This window comes from Amyelois transitella, chromosome 29, assembly GCF_032362555.1.
Source record: "Amyelois transitella isolate CPQ chromosome 29, ilAmyTran1.1, whole genome shotgun sequence".
Taxonomy (NCBI): domain Eukaryota; kingdom Metazoa; phylum Arthropoda; class Insecta; order Lepidoptera; family Pyralidae; genus Amyelois; species Amyelois transitella.
The window spans coordinates 1,425,103-1,443,737 of record NC_083532.1 but is presented as its reverse complement, the minus strand read 5'-3'; the positions used below and the strand labels follow the sequence as shown (position 1 = coordinate 1,443,737).

General features: G+C 35.6%; 2 protein-coding genes across 2 annotated transcripts; one reads left to right on the top strand and one right to left on the bottom strand.

The window, feature by feature from the left end:
• Positions 1-13,058: 13,058 nt before the first annotated feature.
• On the bottom strand, positions 13,059-14,018 carry LOC106130791 (uncharacterized). The gene is made up of 2 exons (XM_013329722.2): positions 13,960-14,018; positions 13,059-13,511 (listed from the first exon to the last, which is right to left on the bottom strand). Exons 1-2 carry the CDS (start codon positions 13,999-14,001, stop codon positions 13,059-13,061), a joined length of 495 nt encoding a protein of 164 aa, XP_013185176.1. The 5' UTR covers positions 14,002-14,018.
• Positions 14,019-15,726: 1,708 nt separating this feature from the next.
• On the top strand, positions 15,727-16,775 carry LOC132903767 (uncharacterized). The gene is made up of 2 exons (XM_060952819.1): positions 15,727-15,839; positions 16,347-16,775. The coding sequence occupies exons 1-2, from the start codon at positions 15,786-15,788 to the stop codon at positions 16,773-16,775; spliced, it is 483 nt and encodes a 160-aa protein (XP_060808802.1). The 5' UTR covers positions 15,727-15,785.
• Positions 16,776-18,635: the final 1,860 nt, after the last annotated feature.

Genomic DNA, 18,635 nt, shown 5'->3' with positions numbered 1-18,635 from the left:
CGACAGACTAGCAACCTGTGACTATTTACATTCTATCATAAAGCCAAACAGCTGGCATTTCAGTATTTTCGAGACTGTTGGCTCTGTCTACCCCGCAAGGGATATAGACGTGATTATATGTACGTATGTTCTTTAATTTGAGACCTAACTCTTGTTATAAAATTACGCACAATAAATAATAATTTACCTGCATGAAAGCAGCGGAAAAAGCAAAGAAAACCAAAGAATGACACATGTTGTTAAATCAAATTAATGTTTTCTTTTTTTAATTCTAATAAATAACTAATAAAAAAATTCGCTAATCGTTCTATTATATATGTTATTCTAACACAATTATTGTTTTAACAAATCAGTATTTTACAATATTTCCTAAAAACAAATGTTGCTTTTTAATTAGACGAATGCAATTTTACCGATAAAAAAAATTGTTATCATTTACCTAACAGTTTTGAAGTATTATCGCTTGCTTAACTAATGTAAGTTATAGGAGAAATTTAATATTAACTGTGATTACTATGAAAATTTTGCTCAATTCTTGTAGTAGATTAATCTTCTTCCTCTTTTAGGCTTTAGTCCCGGTTGCATCCTCACCATTCTGGAGAAGAGACACCTATGCTGGTAAACCTAACCCGTATTGGATCCATGGTTACACATCCATTTGCCTGAATGTGCAGGTTTCCTCACGATGTTTTCCCGCTTTCTATTTTAACTAATGTACATATCTTTGAAAAGAGTCATTGGTACATGGCCGAAGTGGGATTTGAACCTGTGCCTTTCTGCGCATCACGCATTCTAACTGGGCACTTTACCGATTCGACCAGCGACGCTCTTTTAGCTTTATGTGTATATTAATTTTATCTTTAAACTAGCTCTGTTTTTTATTTACATTTTCCATTATTTCTTCGCTCCTAATAGTTGCAGCGTGATGTTATATAGCCTAAAGCCTTCCTCGATAAATGGTCTGTTCAACACAAAAATAATTTTTCAATTCGAACCAGTAGGTAGTTCCTGAGATTAGCGTGTTCAAACAAACAAAGAAACTCTTCAGCTTCATAATATTAGTATAGATAATTAATATCTTCTTTTCTAACTTAATTCTTGTCAAATTTGTTACCTTAAAAAGAATGCTATCTGTCAAAATTAATGTTTACCAACCTTAGCATAATTTTACATAATTCCTCGTGAATTTTTACCTGATTATGTATATTACTAAAAAGATACTCAATATTGATACGAGTATCATGTAATTTTGCAACAAAAATTTCTATTACAAATCGAAAATCGATAAAAGAGCGCGCGAAAATATCGCATAGGTTTGTTCAATTTGTGTTCCAATTTCAAAGAAGTGACATTATTTCTTTTTTACTACTTGTCCAGGAGTTTTTTTTTTTTTTTTTTGTATTGACGAAGAAATATTTTATAATTCCTATGTTGAGGTTTCTTTTAGTAAATAAATTATTAGAATGAAAGCCAAATATATTTTGTGTGTGACATTGTGTGTGACGCAGGTACTGTATTTTTCTGTAACAATGAGCATAACGGGTGTTTCTAACACCCGTTTTATATAATTATCAACTTTTCAAACTACTTTGCATGTACATTCATATAGTCACGTCTATACTCCTTGCGGAGTAGACAGAGTCAACAGTTTTGAAAGGACTTAAAGGCCACGTTCAGCAATGTTTATGACGGAATTGAGATTCAAATAGTGACAGGTTGCTAGCCATTGCCTATAAGGGATCCTAAGTTCATAAGCCTGTCCCTTAATCGCCTTTGACGTTATCCAAAGATTTAGAGTGAGTGTCTAAAGTACCGAAAACCACAAGGCTAAAAGGATTAAAATTTCTTCTAAAACACGCTTTTAAATAATATACATTAATACGAACATTACTTTGTTAATTTTATTATTAATTGTATGCCTCTGATGTAAAATGTAAACTATGGACTGCAGGGGTTATCAGAACCACAATTATCTAAGCCATCCGGCTGAAAATAGCCTTCCAGCCTTTTTAAAACTGTATATCAGGTAACAGTCTATCTATGTCTCTTAATCTACCCGAGATTGTGTGAGGTTGACAGAGGCGTTGGGAACTTGTGATTCTTCTCTTAGGCGACGGGGTAGTAACCTGTCACTATTCAAATCTCAATTCTATCATTAAACCACACATTTGAACATGGCCTATCAGTCTTTTCAGGAGTGTTGGAGCTGTCTACCCAACAAGGGATATGGACGTGATTTGTATGTATGTATGACAAAGGCGTTGGTCTCGAAATGTCTCGAAAGAAATGGTTTCAATTGGCATTAAAATGAGAGTTGTTATCAATAATACATACATATATACGTAAAATCGCGCCTTTTTCACGGAGGGGTAGGCAGAGACTACCTCTTTCCACTTGCCACGATCTCTGCATTCTTCCTTCGCTTGGTCCACATTCATAACTCTCTTCATGCAAGCCACCATACCAGGACGTCCTTATTTTGATCAAGATACGTTCGTTCAGGTCTTCCCACTCTGACCTTTCCCTCCACACTATCCTTGTATATCTGTTCAGTCAACCTGCTTTCATTCATCCTCTCCACATGACCAAACCATCTTAACATACCCTTTTCTATTCCTGTAACTACATCTTCTTTCACATAGTTATCAATAATAATCTTAAATTTCAGATATATTGGACCGCAGTTGGCCTGAAGTGTTCCTTGTCAAACATTTCGAGTAAATCAGCTGTAGTCAAGCCAACATCTGCTTCAACATCACCGAAGAATACAATCACTTCTTCAGTCATCGATACAACTTCACAATTATCTAAATTAGCATCTAGAACTCCTGATATCTTAAGTCAATCTGATTCGGTAATGAACTCTAGAAATACATTTAACATACCTACAGGTGTCAATAGTCCGTCATTATCATCATTATTACCTAAATCTCAATTTACACAGAATTCATTGAATATCGATTCTGTAAAAGAAACTTCAGCTTCACAGTCAGGTTTGTCAGTTGCCAATTCTTTACCTTCTCAATCTCTATTATCTAATCCAATCGCCAATTCAAAAGGAACAAACAATAATTTGTTAACAGCATTGCAACATTCATTGAATGTGCAGAATGACAAGTTGGCGACTCCCCAGACTTCTAATGTAGCTCAATCAAGTCTTATAAATGAATTGGCATCATCAAAAACCGAAGAATCTAAAACGAATTCTTTAAATATGAATTTTATGACACCTTCAAATGTGAGACCAGTTCAATCGTTTAACATAAACAATGTCATTTCCCCTGCAGAAAACACGATATTGGAGTCAAATTTAGGTCAAAATCTAGCAAACGCAAGACTATCACAGTCCAATGCAATGAAAAGCGTTCTTTTTCCTTCACAAAGCGCTATATTAGAAGGAAATTCAGGTCCTAATTTAGCAAACGTAAGGCAACCAAATATAATTAATAATGGTATTTCTCCTGTACAAAACTCATTAGTAAAGTCAAATTTAATTTCAAATGTACCAAATGTGAGTCCAATACAATCAAATCCAATTAATAATGTTCTTTCTCCCGCTCAAAACGCATTATTAGAGGCACATTTAGGTCCGACTGTAGCGAATGTTAAACCATTACAATCAAATGTAATAAATAATGTTCCTACACAAAATGCATTGATAGAATCCAATTTAGGTTCATATGTAGCCAACGTTCCGTATACCCAAGTTGAGCAAATGACGAGACCATCACAGTTAAATTCATTACAGTATAATTTGCAAAACTCTCTTAATGTGGGTTCCTTAATGAATACAATAAATAATAACATAATGAAAACGTCAGCTACCCAAGAAAAACAAGGTGCGATACAAAATCCGGCAGAACTTTCTAAAGATGATGTTAATGATCTATTAAAATATAACAAAGGGAAACAAATCAATATACCCAGTAATGACATGAATGCCTTTCCACAAAATTTTGGAGTCACACAGTCTCTAATAAATGCACAAAATATGGAAAATTTACTGCAAGGCACTTCTAAACAAGCATTTTTAAATAACCAATCTTTGAATCTACCACTGAACTCACGCATCAATAATATGTCACCGATTGTACAATACAATCAAGCAACTAGGTCAAACAATCCAAATAATAGTAATATTGGTTCATTATTAACAAATATTTTACCAAACAAAATACCATCTAATGCCAAATCTGAATATTTACCATCCTTAACAAATCTTCACAAAGCGGCAACTACTCAAGCTGATAAACTTGATCAAATACCTAAAACAATAAATAATGATTTAGTCAGTAATCTAAACAAAAACATTTTGTTACAACAACTGAATAGTAACATGAATAAAAACGCTGTATTAAATAATAACGTGTATGCCAAAAATGACATTTCAAATTTTGTAATGCAGAATGATAAAAGACGCCAAGAAGTTAATGAAATAGAAAAATACTTAGCAATGCAAAATCCATTTTCATCTAAAGCAGCATTAGACACAATTCAAACGAGTGTTCCTATAAATTCTGTCGCATCTTCAAATAATGCAAATACATTGAATAACTATCCGAACGATATCCTGCAAAACAAGTTGCAACGAAAACCAAATCATGATTATTCTAGTATTTTGGGAAACACTCAAGCATTAGAAGTACAGAATTCTCCGGAATACTTATCAAGAATAAATAATCTACCGAAAATACCTCCTACACTAAATGCACCTTTTAACCCTCTTTTAAATATAAATCAAAATACTCCAAATGCAGCTTACATTGGGTCATGTTCAAATCCTGCTTCTTCATATAATGACGTAATTCTTGCAGAAAATACTGTTCCTAAATTTGTTGATAACTTACCAAATAACTTTGCATTATCTCAACCAAATGTTGTACCTAGTTTTAATAATTTACCAAAATTCCCTTCTCCTTATTCACCTGGAACAATTAGTGAATTTAATTCAAACCCGTCAGTTTCAAATTATGCACCGCCCACAATCATGTCTAATTCTCCTCAGATAAAAAACTTGCCAATGAATAATGCAGGTTCGTCTTCTTTTCTGCAGACAATCAATCCTAATATAGAATTACCGTCACCTGATATAAAACTAGGACCGAACATAAATAGTTTTCCATTATTAAATAACAATGTAAACTTTAATAACCTACAAAACAATATATTTCCAAATCTTGTACAACAACCAAATCTTATTAGTTCACTCGAAGAACTGCAATTAAAGCCATTTTCAATTTTACCGACACCCAATCCAAATTTGATAAGTAACTTTAATGTGTTAGACAACGCTATACCTGAAACATTATATTCGTTATACCCTGAACATTTTGAAAATCTAAATTTAATTTCAAAGCTCACATCCTTACCACAAATATCGCCACTGGTACAAAAAGATTTAGGATTAGGTAATTTACAGTTTGGGGCAAATCCTCAGTTTCCTTTGAATAACAACCTGGTAGATGTAACAGGACCATACTTCAACACAAACTTAAGTCCATTGTCACCTGTAAGTCTCAATGAATTATATAATAGTTTATATTCACCACTTATTAATGATATTTACGCAAATAGCCTAACAAGAACTGAGGAAAAGGCCTCTGATATTCAAGGAATATTATGTAATTCAATAGATACAACAGAATCATTAGAATCTGTTATAGAAACTCTTCAGATGAATCCTTACCCGATACCTTCGATAACTAATTTACCAAATGTTTTCGCTTCAAATTACCTATCTTTGCCTCAAACATTATTATACAATAAAATTTCTCCAAGCAATTTAGTAGTTCCGCAAATAGAAAACTTGTTATCAACAACAGACTTAACAAAATCTATTATAGACCTAGGTAACGACGTGGCTAGGAGAATGGTAGATAATTTGTGGGCCAAAAAGACGAAATCGGCATATCCACCTGTTTTATATAACCCAGTTCTTCCAGTACCTAGTAATTTACCTACGATAGCGGAGACCATTATTTCTGCTCCAAAAATCCAGCCTCCTATCATTCCTGCCCAATCTTCTTCACCTGCAATAATACCCCCATCCGTATCCCCAGTTTTACCACCTATCACCGAGTCATTCAGAGAAGTTACTCAATCAAACCCATTTCTAATTCCATCTTTATCTAATACAATATATCAAAAAGAGAAACCTCAATCCTATCTCCCACCGCCATTCTTTCCCTCAGATATTCCTGTATTTTGTCCATCAGTTTTACCAACACCAAAAATAAATTATCCAGTGTATCCACCTTATATACCGACTCCTTCAGTAAACTTCCCTCCCATTCCCCCGCTATTTCCTCCTTTTCCGTCAATAATTGAAACGCCCGTGTTAAAAACGGGATCTGGTGGACAAGATGCTAGGAGGTTAATAGAAATATTACTAATAGCTAGTTTGTTAAATAATAATGAATGCAATGACAGGGGAACATTAGAAACGCTTATTGCTTTGATGTTTGCTACATAAAATGAATCGTATAATTGTATAAATTGTAATTTTTATTGTAATTGAATATTTAGTTGTTACACGTTCATTGTTATGTTTAAAAAAATACACTGTAAGTTTTTAATCGTTGTTTTATTAATTCCAGTTAACCTTACTTATTAAAATAACGAGATTATCCTTTTTTTTCAAATAAAATGGTAACATTTAGAAACAAAAATTGTGATTTGAATAAAAAATTGTCCCATTAGACAGCAAGGTTATAAATATTTGTCATAACGACATGATCTGTTTCTTTTAAAGTCTTCTAATATGACCCATTATCGGGATGTAGCTACAGATTTTGCGTACACATATACAGTATCATCATGTTCAAAATGGTCGTTCTTTTCTTCAGATGGAGGTTGACCATATGTTGCAACTCTTGATCCTGCAAAGACGGTTTCAATGTTATCATTCTTTGGTTTGTTCTTTATTGAAGTACTTATGCTTTTGGCATCAGAATACGTAGACGATTTTTCATTAAGGCTGTCAATATATTTATCTTTCTCTGAGTAAATGGGTTTGTCTTCATCAAAGTATTTGATAGGTTTAGTTTCAAAATCAGGATGTTCTAATATTGGTGGTGATTGAAACTCAATTTCTTCACTACCATAATCATCCAAGAATCCATCATCATAATTTTCGATATCTTCATTAGGACTTTTTATTGTATCCTCAATTTTTTCATCATCTCTTGTTGAATAACTATGAATCTTTTTTGTGTCTGGTTTAAAGGGTTCATAGAATATTTCACTGCTTTCACGTTTTTTATCACCCTTATGCAAGTCATAGTTTCTAACAGTCGTGTAGAAAAATCTGTTGTCTCTCAAATTTATAACGTAATCATCTTCGCTCATATACATTTTATCAAATCTAAAATCAGGAAAATAGTCATTTTCGTTGTCTGTAATATGGCTTTCTTTGTTCGGTGTTTGCACATAGTTGCTTGTGGTAGTTTCTATAATTTCAGTTGTATGTTGAGTATTTTGTCTTTCTTCGTTGTTTGGTTTGTATTTAGTTATATCTTTATCTTGGTTCAACATAATCTCAGTATTTTCCGTAGTGATTGGAGTTTTCTCTGTTACTAAAGAATCTGTAGTCGTCGGTAAGGCATTTTCTGTTGCTTTATCAATTTTTAACGTATTATTTTGAGAATTTTGATTTCGTTCTGTTCTATCCTTTATTAATTCCGTAGATTCTGACTCGTTTTTAATATTTATAATATTATCTAATTGATGGTTTCTAAATTGCCGTCTTAAGTATCTAAGAAGTCGCTTGATCACATCTTCTGGTATACCGGGAAATTTCTTATGAATATCTTTAATTACATCTTCATCTGTATGATATCTCCGTGATTGTTTTTTCTTTACTTTTCTTTTGGTTTCTTTAAGCTGTTCTTGTATTAAGGTATCATTGTCAATTGAGATTGTATCCATCGGTTTATCGGTATCTTTTCCTGTTTCGTTTTTATGTTTTCTACGTTTTTTATTGCCATTTTTTCTAGTTGGAGATTTTTCTCTACTAACGTTATTTTTATTTGGCGAACTTGTACCATCATTTCCCTCTACCTTTTTACTGGAAACTGTTCTGTTATTGTTTTGAGTGGAATTGTTATTAGTGCGTTTGTTGCCGTTTCTCTTCCTATTTCTATTTTTATCTCTTTTGGGTTTGGGATTATCAACTTTCCTTTGTTCTTCAGTATTTTGTGTAATTTTACGTTTCTGAGGTATAATTTCTTGAGTGGGTTTATTTTCAGATCTCGGCTGCTTTCTTAACTTTCCATCACTTTGACATACAGCTTGATTTCCAATAATATTCTTAACAACATCTATAGCATTATCACTTTCTTTCAAACATTCAGATGGTATGATGTAATAATTATTTATAATATTAGGTGCTTGTCCAGGATTTGTAGGCGATCCGAAGTTTTGACTATTATGATTGTAGTTATATGAATCTGGATTCAAAATATTTTGAAATACTGGATTGCTGAGTATTTTATTCAGATAGGATTGGTTATTGTCATCTAATTTTATTTGGACTGGAAATCCACTCTGTGGTCCATATGGTTTGTTACAAGGGCAATAGTTTACTGGATTTTGAACATTATTCGACGACATATAAGGTTGTATATTACTAGCATGCATCGGCAAGTTTTTGAAACCATTTTGATTTGCTTGCAGCAGCAATTTGGCTAAAGGGTTTGCTGACACCTGAAAGAAGAAGAAAGTTACACTATCATGTAAGTAAGTAAGTAATTAAATGCTTTATTGTTCACTAAAGGAGTACTTAAGGACGTCCTGGTAAAAGGTCAGGTCAAAAGTACCCGAAACCGCCGAGCTTGCATGAAGAGAGTTATGAATGTGGATGAAGCAAAGGAAGTATGCAGAGATCGTGGCAAGTGGAAAGAGGTAGTCTCTGCCTACCCCTCCGGGAAAGAGGCGTGATTTTATGTATGTATGTGTATGTAAAGGAGTACATTACAAATATAAAACAGTACAGTAAAAAGGCGGGCTTATCCCTAAGTGGGATCTTTTCCAGTCAACCTGACAATAAGAGGATCACATACAAAATTGAGGCAAGGGTGAACAACAGTTCATTTACGAGTATGATGCTTAAGACTAAACAATTATATACGTACGATACAAATATATAAATAAAGTAAGTAAATAAACATGTATGTATTCTAAATTAAATTCATAACCAATTCAAGGTTTTTTTTGACGGCCTCTGTGGCGCAGCGGTAGTACGCTTGTCTGTGACACGGGAGGTCCCGGGTTCGAATCCCGGTCAGGGCATGATGAGAAAAGAACTTTTTCTGATTGGCCTGGGTCTTGGATGTTTATCTATATAAGTATTTATTATATAATATAGTATCGTTGAGTTAGTATCTCGTAACACAAGTCTCGAACTTACTTCGAGGCTAACTCAATCAGTGTAATTTGTCCCGTATATATATATTATTTATTTATTTTATTTTACAAATTCATAACCAAATTATGCTTTAGATATGGTCTTGTAACGTGGAAAAATCATATTATGTACCAGCCGCTTCTCTTCCTTGGTAGATTGAAAAAACTTTACAAATAGTAAAGCTTTATAAGCCGTTATGTGTCGTGTGGTTATCGGCACTAAAGAATGGAACCACTAAATTTCTTTCCAATGGGCCTCATAAAAGACAACTAAGGGATAGGCGAATAAACTAACTTGGGATGCTTCTTGTAGACGATGGGCTAGCAACCTGAATGTGAATATGAAATATGAATCTAAATTACAATTTAAAGCCACACAGCTGAAGATGGCCTTTCAGTCTTTCCAAGACTGTTGGCTCTGTCTACCCCGCAAGGGATATAGACGTGACTATATGTATGTGTATATGTATGTTAAAGATGTACATACATACATAAAATCACGCCTCTTTCCCGGAGGGGTAGACAGAGACTACATCTTTCCACTTGTTACGATCTCTGCACACTTCCTTCGCTTCATCCACATTCATACCTCTCTTCATGCAAGAAAGTATTTTTAAGACGTAATTATATTTATGTAATTAAAAATGTTAAACTTACCAAGGTACTCGCGCTCAGGTAAAAAAATAATAAATTAATCATTATCTATGAGCACACATTTCAGTGCATTCTAAACCAATACTAGCCTAAACAAAACTTGTTTGAGTTGTACGTGATCCTATTTATATGATTAATATATGTATCATTTAAAACGATTTATCTTTTTAAGATAAAAAAATAATTATTATCAATACAGATTGATCACGGTAATTGATAAGGAAATTAAGATGTGACAATCGTAAAAAGATACTCTTACGGTGAGGGAAGACATTGTGAATTGACCTGCTCATTCAGGCGATTAGATGGGTAACCATGCTTTATTTATACACACATATAATCACGTCTATATCCCTTGCGGGGTGGACAGGGCCAACAGTCTTGTAAAGACTGATAGGCCACGTTCAGCTATTTGGCTTTAAGATAGAATTGAGATTCAAATAGAGACAGGTTGCTAGCTCATCGCCTAAAAGAAGAATCCCAAGTTTATAAGCCTATCCCTTAGTCGCCTTTTACGACATCCATGGGAAAGAGATGGAGTGGTCCTATTCTTTTTTGTATTGGTATCGGAACGTCACGGTAACAATAAGTGCTGCGTTCTGTAATTTTTACCTACTACTAATATTATAAATGCGAAAGTTTGTGAGTATGTCAGGATGTCAGTAAGGACGTTTGTTACTCTTTTACGCAAAATCTACTGAACCGATTACGATGAAATTTGGTATGTATGTAGTACATAGTTCGTAATGTAGGTAGCTGAAGACCCAGAATAACACATAGGCTACTATTTATCCCGGAGTTCCCGCGGGATTGATTGTTACGTTATGATAGGGTTTTAAAGCGGACGAAGTCGCGGGCGGTCTCCAGTTAAAAATATGTATGCTTGAATTTTGTCGTGTGGTTCCCGGCACCAATACAAAAAAGAATAGGACCACTCCATCTCTTTTCCAGGGATGTCGTAAAAGGCGACTAAGGGATAGGCTTTCAAACTTGGGATTCTTTTTTAGGCGGTGGGCTAGCAACCTGTCACTATTTGAATCTCAATTCTATCATTAAGCCAAATAGCTGAACGTGGCCATTCAGTCTTTTCAAGACCGTTGGCTCTGTCTACCCCGCAAGGGATTTAGACGTGACCATATGTATATGTATGCTTGAATTGCAGTTATGTAACACGTGAAATGAAAAATTGCAATAAATTTATGCTTAAACTGCACTGTTAGTGTAACGCGGAGAACTTACGTTGAGGAGAAGGCATCAAATTATTTTATTTCTAGCCTTAAACATGCACATCGTAAAAGCCAATCGAAGGAAAGGCTAAAATTGAGATTCTTATTTTTTTTTTCTCTCAATTTGAATCTTAATTTCGAAAAACCGAAAGGACACGCTCGGCTTTTTAATGATCATCACATCATTCATGTTCAAACAGCTGAACGTGGTCTTCCAGTATTTTGACGACTGTTGGCTCTGTCTACCCTGCAAGGGTTATAGACGGGATTATATGTTATGTTATATTAAAAAAAAATGTTAGCCACGCCAACTCCTTTTTGATCAATACTTCTTATTTTGCTCACGCGAGCATTATTGCTTGACCCTGAATGCAACATTTTATAACAATGTATAATGTCAAGTTCAAGGGTTTCCGTGTTATGAGAAACATGTTTAATTCACACGTGCACTTTCTTTTTTATAATTGACTAGCTGCGCCCGCGACTTCGTCCGCGTGGAATAGTTATTTAAGGCGTCATTGAAGCCCTCACGGATGAATAATTTTCCCCGTTTTTTTATTTTCACATTTTCCATTATTTCTTTGCTCCTTTTGTTACAGCGTGATGTTATATAGCTTAAAGCCTTCCACGATAAATGGTCTATTCAACGCAAAAATAATTTTTCAATTCGAACCGGTAGTTGCTGAGATTAACGCGTTCAAACAAACAAACTCTTCAGCATTATAATATTAGTATAGATTTGTCAGTTTCGTGTTGCATTATACATATACATGTAGCGTAAGCGATGATTCGGCTCGACCGCCACCAAAGGGAAGATCTTCCGCCAGGCTAGGTGTTACGCCTGGGGAACCGCGCGACAGACGATGTTGTGTCGGAGGTTGTATATATAGCTCCAATCCGTGAAATCTTTGCGCGATTTAGACTCTGCGCTGTTATTGGCTGATAGCGTCGCGTGATTGGCCGTTGTGACTTGTGACGTAGAGATGTCGTAACACACACATATCGCGTCTGCATTTCTTACGGCGTAAACAGAGTAATAGGATTTTTTTAAACTCTATGCCTCGTATAGGTGGATAAATTTTAGAAAGAATTATGGTTTCAATTTCTGGATCGGCCACACGCTCCGAAGGGACCCCGAACACATACCGAGGTAAGCCCTAGACTGGAATCCCCAAGGAAAGCGTAAACGTGGCCGCCCTAAACAGACCTGGCGGCGGACAATCATCGCAGAGGTGAAGAATCTAGGGAAGACTTGGAGCGAAATAAAACGCGAAGCTCAAGACCGAGCGGGATGGCGACGCACTGTGGATGCCCTCTGCCCCAGCTAGGGGACATAGGACCTTAAGTCAAGTAAGTCATGGTTTCAATTTCAAAAGACGAAATTGGTAGTCAGTGCGTTCCAATTGAATTGTGTGCAAATAAAAATCTAAAATAAAAACAACGAAATAATTTAATCACAATGACTTGTGGTTCCCGGCACCAATACAAGAAAGAATAGGGCCACTCCATCTCTTTCCCATGGATGTCGTAAAAGGCGACTAAGGGATATGCTTATAAACTTGGCACTCTTCGTAAGGGCGATGGGCTAACAACCTATCACTATTTGAATCTCAATTCTATCATTAATCCTAACAGCCGAACGTGACCTATCAGTCTTTCAAGACTGCTGTCTACCTCGCAAGGGTAGACGTCATTATACGAACGAATAAATGAATTAAAACTAAAACACCGAATTAATTTAACAAAAACAATTTTAATAAAGTTACAACAATTAAACTACAGAAGAAGTTTCTCCAACTCCACCAAGACATTCGTGATTAGTTTGATGAGTCCGCTCAGCAAACCAGTACCATCTGACAGTCCTGTCAGTAGACTGAGCACAAGATTCAGCACTTGTGACACGAGTCCCATCAAAAGCCCAGGAGCTGCTAAAACATTCGATCGGAACAGCGAAATCAGAACGCTGATGTAGAGGAATAACACAGATGCTAAATCTGTCAGTGTCGCGTATAGCAAAGGTAGGGTGCATCCGAAATACGGTAATAATGCCGGCGTGAGGTTCTGCACGATGTTGGACAGGTTGTTGAGGTTGTTTATGAGGTTAATTAGAAATGGTAGGAGCAGACAGGCGAGTTGGTTCGCTATTGGTAGTACTGTGGCGATTTCGTCGAAGGCCAAACGTAATGCGGAGACGGAGTACGCTGGTATCATCGCTTCTGTGTTCTTGACCTGAATGTGAAATGGAAAAATAAAAAAAAAGAAGTTTAAGGATGTATGAAGACGATCTTTAGTAGTGATTTATCGTAAGAAAAAAAAAAGTGGGTTGATGAGTGTGTTTTGTGTATTATGAACTCATTAAAAAAATTACCGCGAATTGTAAAAAAAATAAAAAAAATAAACGGAAGTGCTTTTGTGAGTCATAAAATAATTAAATCATTCAATTTATTAAATTGTCATTCGATTGCAATTTAGCAAAGAATTCATTTTTTAAATCTTCGTTATTGAACGAGTATTGCAATTCCGAATTTTTTTTTTTAATTAGAAAGAACCACTTTCCTTTCATCAGGTTATATAAGTATAATCTGGATTAAGTTCATTTTTTTAAATAATTATAACAAAAGTCAGTCACTGACAGAAAAGTTCGATTGAAAAAAAAAATTAAACAAAATATACTAACCAATAAGATAACAGCGAACGATACTAAGGCGAAAGTACGCATTTTATTTCAGTTTTTTTTTTTTTAATTGTAACCAATAAATATAGAACACAAATAGTTTTTGGTCAAATAATTATTGTAAAGGTTTATTTATATGTGGATTATCGAATCGTGTGAAATTATTTACGAAACATCACAGGAAATATTCAGGTAAATATTTTATCGTACTAGATTATTTTGGACTGATAGTAACTATATTATGTCACTGATACTGACATAATAATTATGTTAATTTTGATTATGAAAACAGTAATATTAATCTTTTCTCTGTGATGTTTGATTCACAATTCCAATATGTTCTTGGAATTCTTCTTTAGATGATGGGCTAGCAACCTGTCACTATTTGAATCTCAATTCTGTCATTAAGCCAAACAGCTGAACGTGGCCTGTCAGTCTTTCCTAAACTGTTGGCTCTATCTACCCCGCAAGGGATATAGACGTGATTATATGAATTAATAAATTAAGATTCTATCATTAAGCTAAATAGCTGAGCGTGGCCTATCAGCCAAAAAAAATGGAAAAGATAAAGTCATACGACAAAATTTTATGAGAATGTTTACACAAGTTGAAATCCAATTGACCTAATGACTCGTTTCAGAGTTAAGTACGTACATTAGTTTGTTTGCAAACCGATGCTAAAGTGAGGGAAAACATCTATTCTAATTTTATAAAGCTGAAGTTTGTTTGTTTGAACGCGCTAATTTCAGAAACTATTGGTTCGAATTGAAAAATTCTTTTTGAGTTGAATAGATAATTTATCGAAGAAGGCTTTAGGCTATATTACATCACGCTGCAACTATAAGAAGCAAAGAAATAATGGAATGTGTGAAAAAACTGGAAAAATTATTCATCCTTGAGGGCTTCAATGATGCCCGAAATGACTATTCCACGCGGACGAAGTCGCGGGCACAGCTAGTTGAGGATAAATCTGCACATTCAGGTACTTAACTATATGTGTAGCCATAACCAATACGGTTAAGGTTCCCCTGCAAAGGTTACGGAGTTAAAAATGGAGTCGCATCGTGTCAAAACATCAACAACAACAACATAAAATCACGCCTCTTTCCCGGAGGGGTAGGCAGAGACTACATCTTTCCACTTGCCATGATCTCTGCACACTTCCTTCGCTTCATCCACATTCATAACTCTCTTCATGCAAGCTCGGCGGTTTCGGGTAGTCTTGACCTGACCCTTTACCAGGGTCAAAACATGATTTACTATATTTTATACGTAGCTACTCCGGGCTCCTTTTCAGAGTATTGAGGACGCAATCGGGACTAAAGCCAGGAGTGTGAACATACATACACACATATAATCACGTCAATATCCCCTGCGGGGTAGACAGAGCCAACAGTCTTGTAAAGACAGGCCACGTTCAGCTATTTGGCTTTAAGATAGAATTGAGATTCAAATAGTGACAGGTTGCTAGCCCATCGCCTAAAAGAAGAATCCCAAGTTTATAGGCCTATCCCTTAGTCGCCTTTTACGACATCCATGGGAGAGAGATGGAGTGGGCCTATTCTTTTTTCTATTGGTGCCTTAATATTTCAATAATAACCTATACGAAATTTCAAAGTGTTACTTAATAAATATATTGTAAGTATGTAAATAAATAATTAGCGATAAAATTATCGCGTTACCCAGTAACTACGCTTATAAAATTATTATATCTATCATTTTATCTTTTGCAACTTGTACATATATATAACATATTGTTCCAATTAATTATTCACAACACAAATAAGTTATTTGAGAATAACATTAAATTAAAAAAAAAAAAATTAAAAATGTCTATTAAATTAAAAATTGTTCTGTTTTTTGTGGCTATCTGCGCTTTTACGGTAAGTCAAAAAAAAAAGGTTAAAAAATCACATATATATTTCACCTGTGACTTTCCACGGGTTCACAAATACATGTAATAACGTCTACCCTTTAGGGGTAGACAGAGCCAACAGTCTTAATGGCCATGTTAAGCTGAATGATTTGTTTTTCCACATACATACACATAATCACGTCTACATTCCCTGCGGGGTATGTTTACCCCGCAGGGAATGTAGACGTGATTATGTGCCAACAATCTTGAAAAGACTGAATGGCCACGTTCAGCTATTTGGCTCAATGATATAATTGAGATCCAAATAGTGACAGGTTGCTAGCCCATCGCCTACAAAAGAATCCCAAGTTTGTAAGCCTATCCTTTAATCGCCTTTTACGACATCCATGGTAAAGAGATATAGTGGTCCTATTCTTTTTTGTATTGATGCCGGGAACCACACGGCACGGTACCGGTAACTAAACACATTATGATAAGATCAAGTCGTATTTCAAACAATTCTCTCTCTCCTCAGACCCCAGCATCAGCGTCCAGCGTGCAACTGCCAGCTGTCTATCCCCTCGTGAACGTCCTACTACCCCTCCTCAACAACGTTTACAACCTCCTCCTATCCCTCTTGTCAATATTCGACACCCTCCCGCCATCAATCACTTGCATGATCCCCGTCGACTTGGGTGCTTTGGAGACGTCATTGCTAAAACTATACTCCCAAGCTCTGGCTATAGTGAACTTCTTAAGGTCATTACCGGAATATGCTGTCGGGGCAAATCCGTCTTCGCCTCCGTCAAACATATTGAATATCCAGGGTTTGCTCACTACTTTGATAACGACAGTGACTGATTTGACGGACGATGTGCTGATAGGTATTGGTGGAGGGCTGCTTCCAGGTCTTCTGCAGCTGGTGGTCATGGTGATCCAGGCCCTGGCCGCTTTGTTACTGTAGTACTATTGTAGTTTAAGTTGTATTTAATAAACATGTTGATATTGTTCTATGTTTTTTTTTCTTTTTGTAATTCCCTATATACATATACCTACCTCTCCGGGTAAGAGGCGTGATTTTATGTGTGTATGTATGTATAATCACGTCTATATCCCTTGGTGGACAGAGCCAACAGTTTTGAAAAGACTGATAGGCCAGGTTTAGCTTTTTGGATTTAAGATAGAATTGAGATTCAAATAGTGACAGATTGCTAGCCCATCGCCTGAAAGAAGAATCCCAAGTTTATAGGCCTACCCCTAAGTTGCCTTTTACGACTTTATATAGATAAAGATCCAAGACCCAGGCCAATTAGAGAAAGTTCGTTTCTCATCATGCCCTGACCAGGATTCGAACCGACCAAAAGTCAGAGTACCTATAACTTTGATAAATATATAACTTGGTATCAGGGCCGTATTCTATACTAGCCGTGCCCGCAACTTAGTCCGCGTGGAATAGTTATTTTAGGCATCATTGAAGCCCTCAAGGATGAATAATTTTCCCCGTTTTTTTCACATTTTCCACTATATCTTTGATCCTTATAGTTGAAGCGTGATGTTATATAGCCTACAGCCTTCCTCGATAAATGGTCTATTCAACGCAAAAAGAATTTTTCAATTCGAACTAGTAGTTCCTGAGATTAGCGCGTTCAAACAAACAAACTCTTCAGCTTTATAATATTAGTATAGATTAAACAGCAATTTACCCAATGGATGACGTCATTAGGGTGGATCAGGACATTCATGAGGGCATCGTAATAGTCCCAACACAACTAATCGATAAGAACATAACTATACAAAGGAAAGTTCTGTCCTGTTATCTACGCCTACGTATTTCCAATTTCCACGCATCTATTACGTATACGTCATCACGTTATATCCCTTGCGGCGTAGACGGAGCCAACAGTCTCGAAACGACTGGCAGGCCACGTTCAGCTGTGTGGCTTAATGATGGAATTGAGATTCGAATAGTGACAGGTTGCTAGCCCATTGCCTAAAAAATTTTTTTTTTGATACATACCTACATACATAAATTCACGCCTCTTTCCCGGAGGGGTAGGCAGAGACTACCTCTTTCCACTTGCCACGATCTCTGCATACTTCCTTCGCTTCATCCACATTCATAACTCTCTTCATGAGATAATAAAGATAGATAGATTCTTCTTTCATTCTTTCTTTTTTTTGAGATTTTGATTGAAAAAAGTAACATTTTAACTAAACAAACGTATTTATTTTAACCATACGATCTGACACCGCATGTACCTACTTGACTTGACGCCATTTTGGATTTGGTTCTTTATTGAAACGGGTTATTATGTATGTATGCGTAAGAGCATATCATCAGGAATTTAATTTCACCCTCAATTTGGCTTCACAAATTCGCCTAACTCTTGACCATTCAAATATTAATTTGGGTGTTGTGTAGCGGACGAAACATGATTTGAATTTTCAAACAGGGATGAAATTAATAAAACAGCTTTTACGTGAGTCACTGTGATTGCGAGTTTACTAGCTCAAGCTCAGACTTCGCTTCCGTGGGAATTCTCAGAAACATATCCCTCGCGGGGTAGACAGAGCCAAGAGTCTAGAAAAAACTCTTAGGCCACGTTCAGTTGTTTAGCTTGATGATAAAATTGAGATTCAAATAGTGTCACTATTTGAATCTCAATTCTACGGTTGCTAGTGTAAAAGAGGAATCCCAAGTATATAAGCCAATCCTTTAGTCGCCTTTTACGACGTCCATGGTAATGAAATGGAGTGATCATATTCTTTTTCCATTGGTGCCCAGAACAAGTAAAAGTTTATATCATTTATCTTTTTTCTTAAA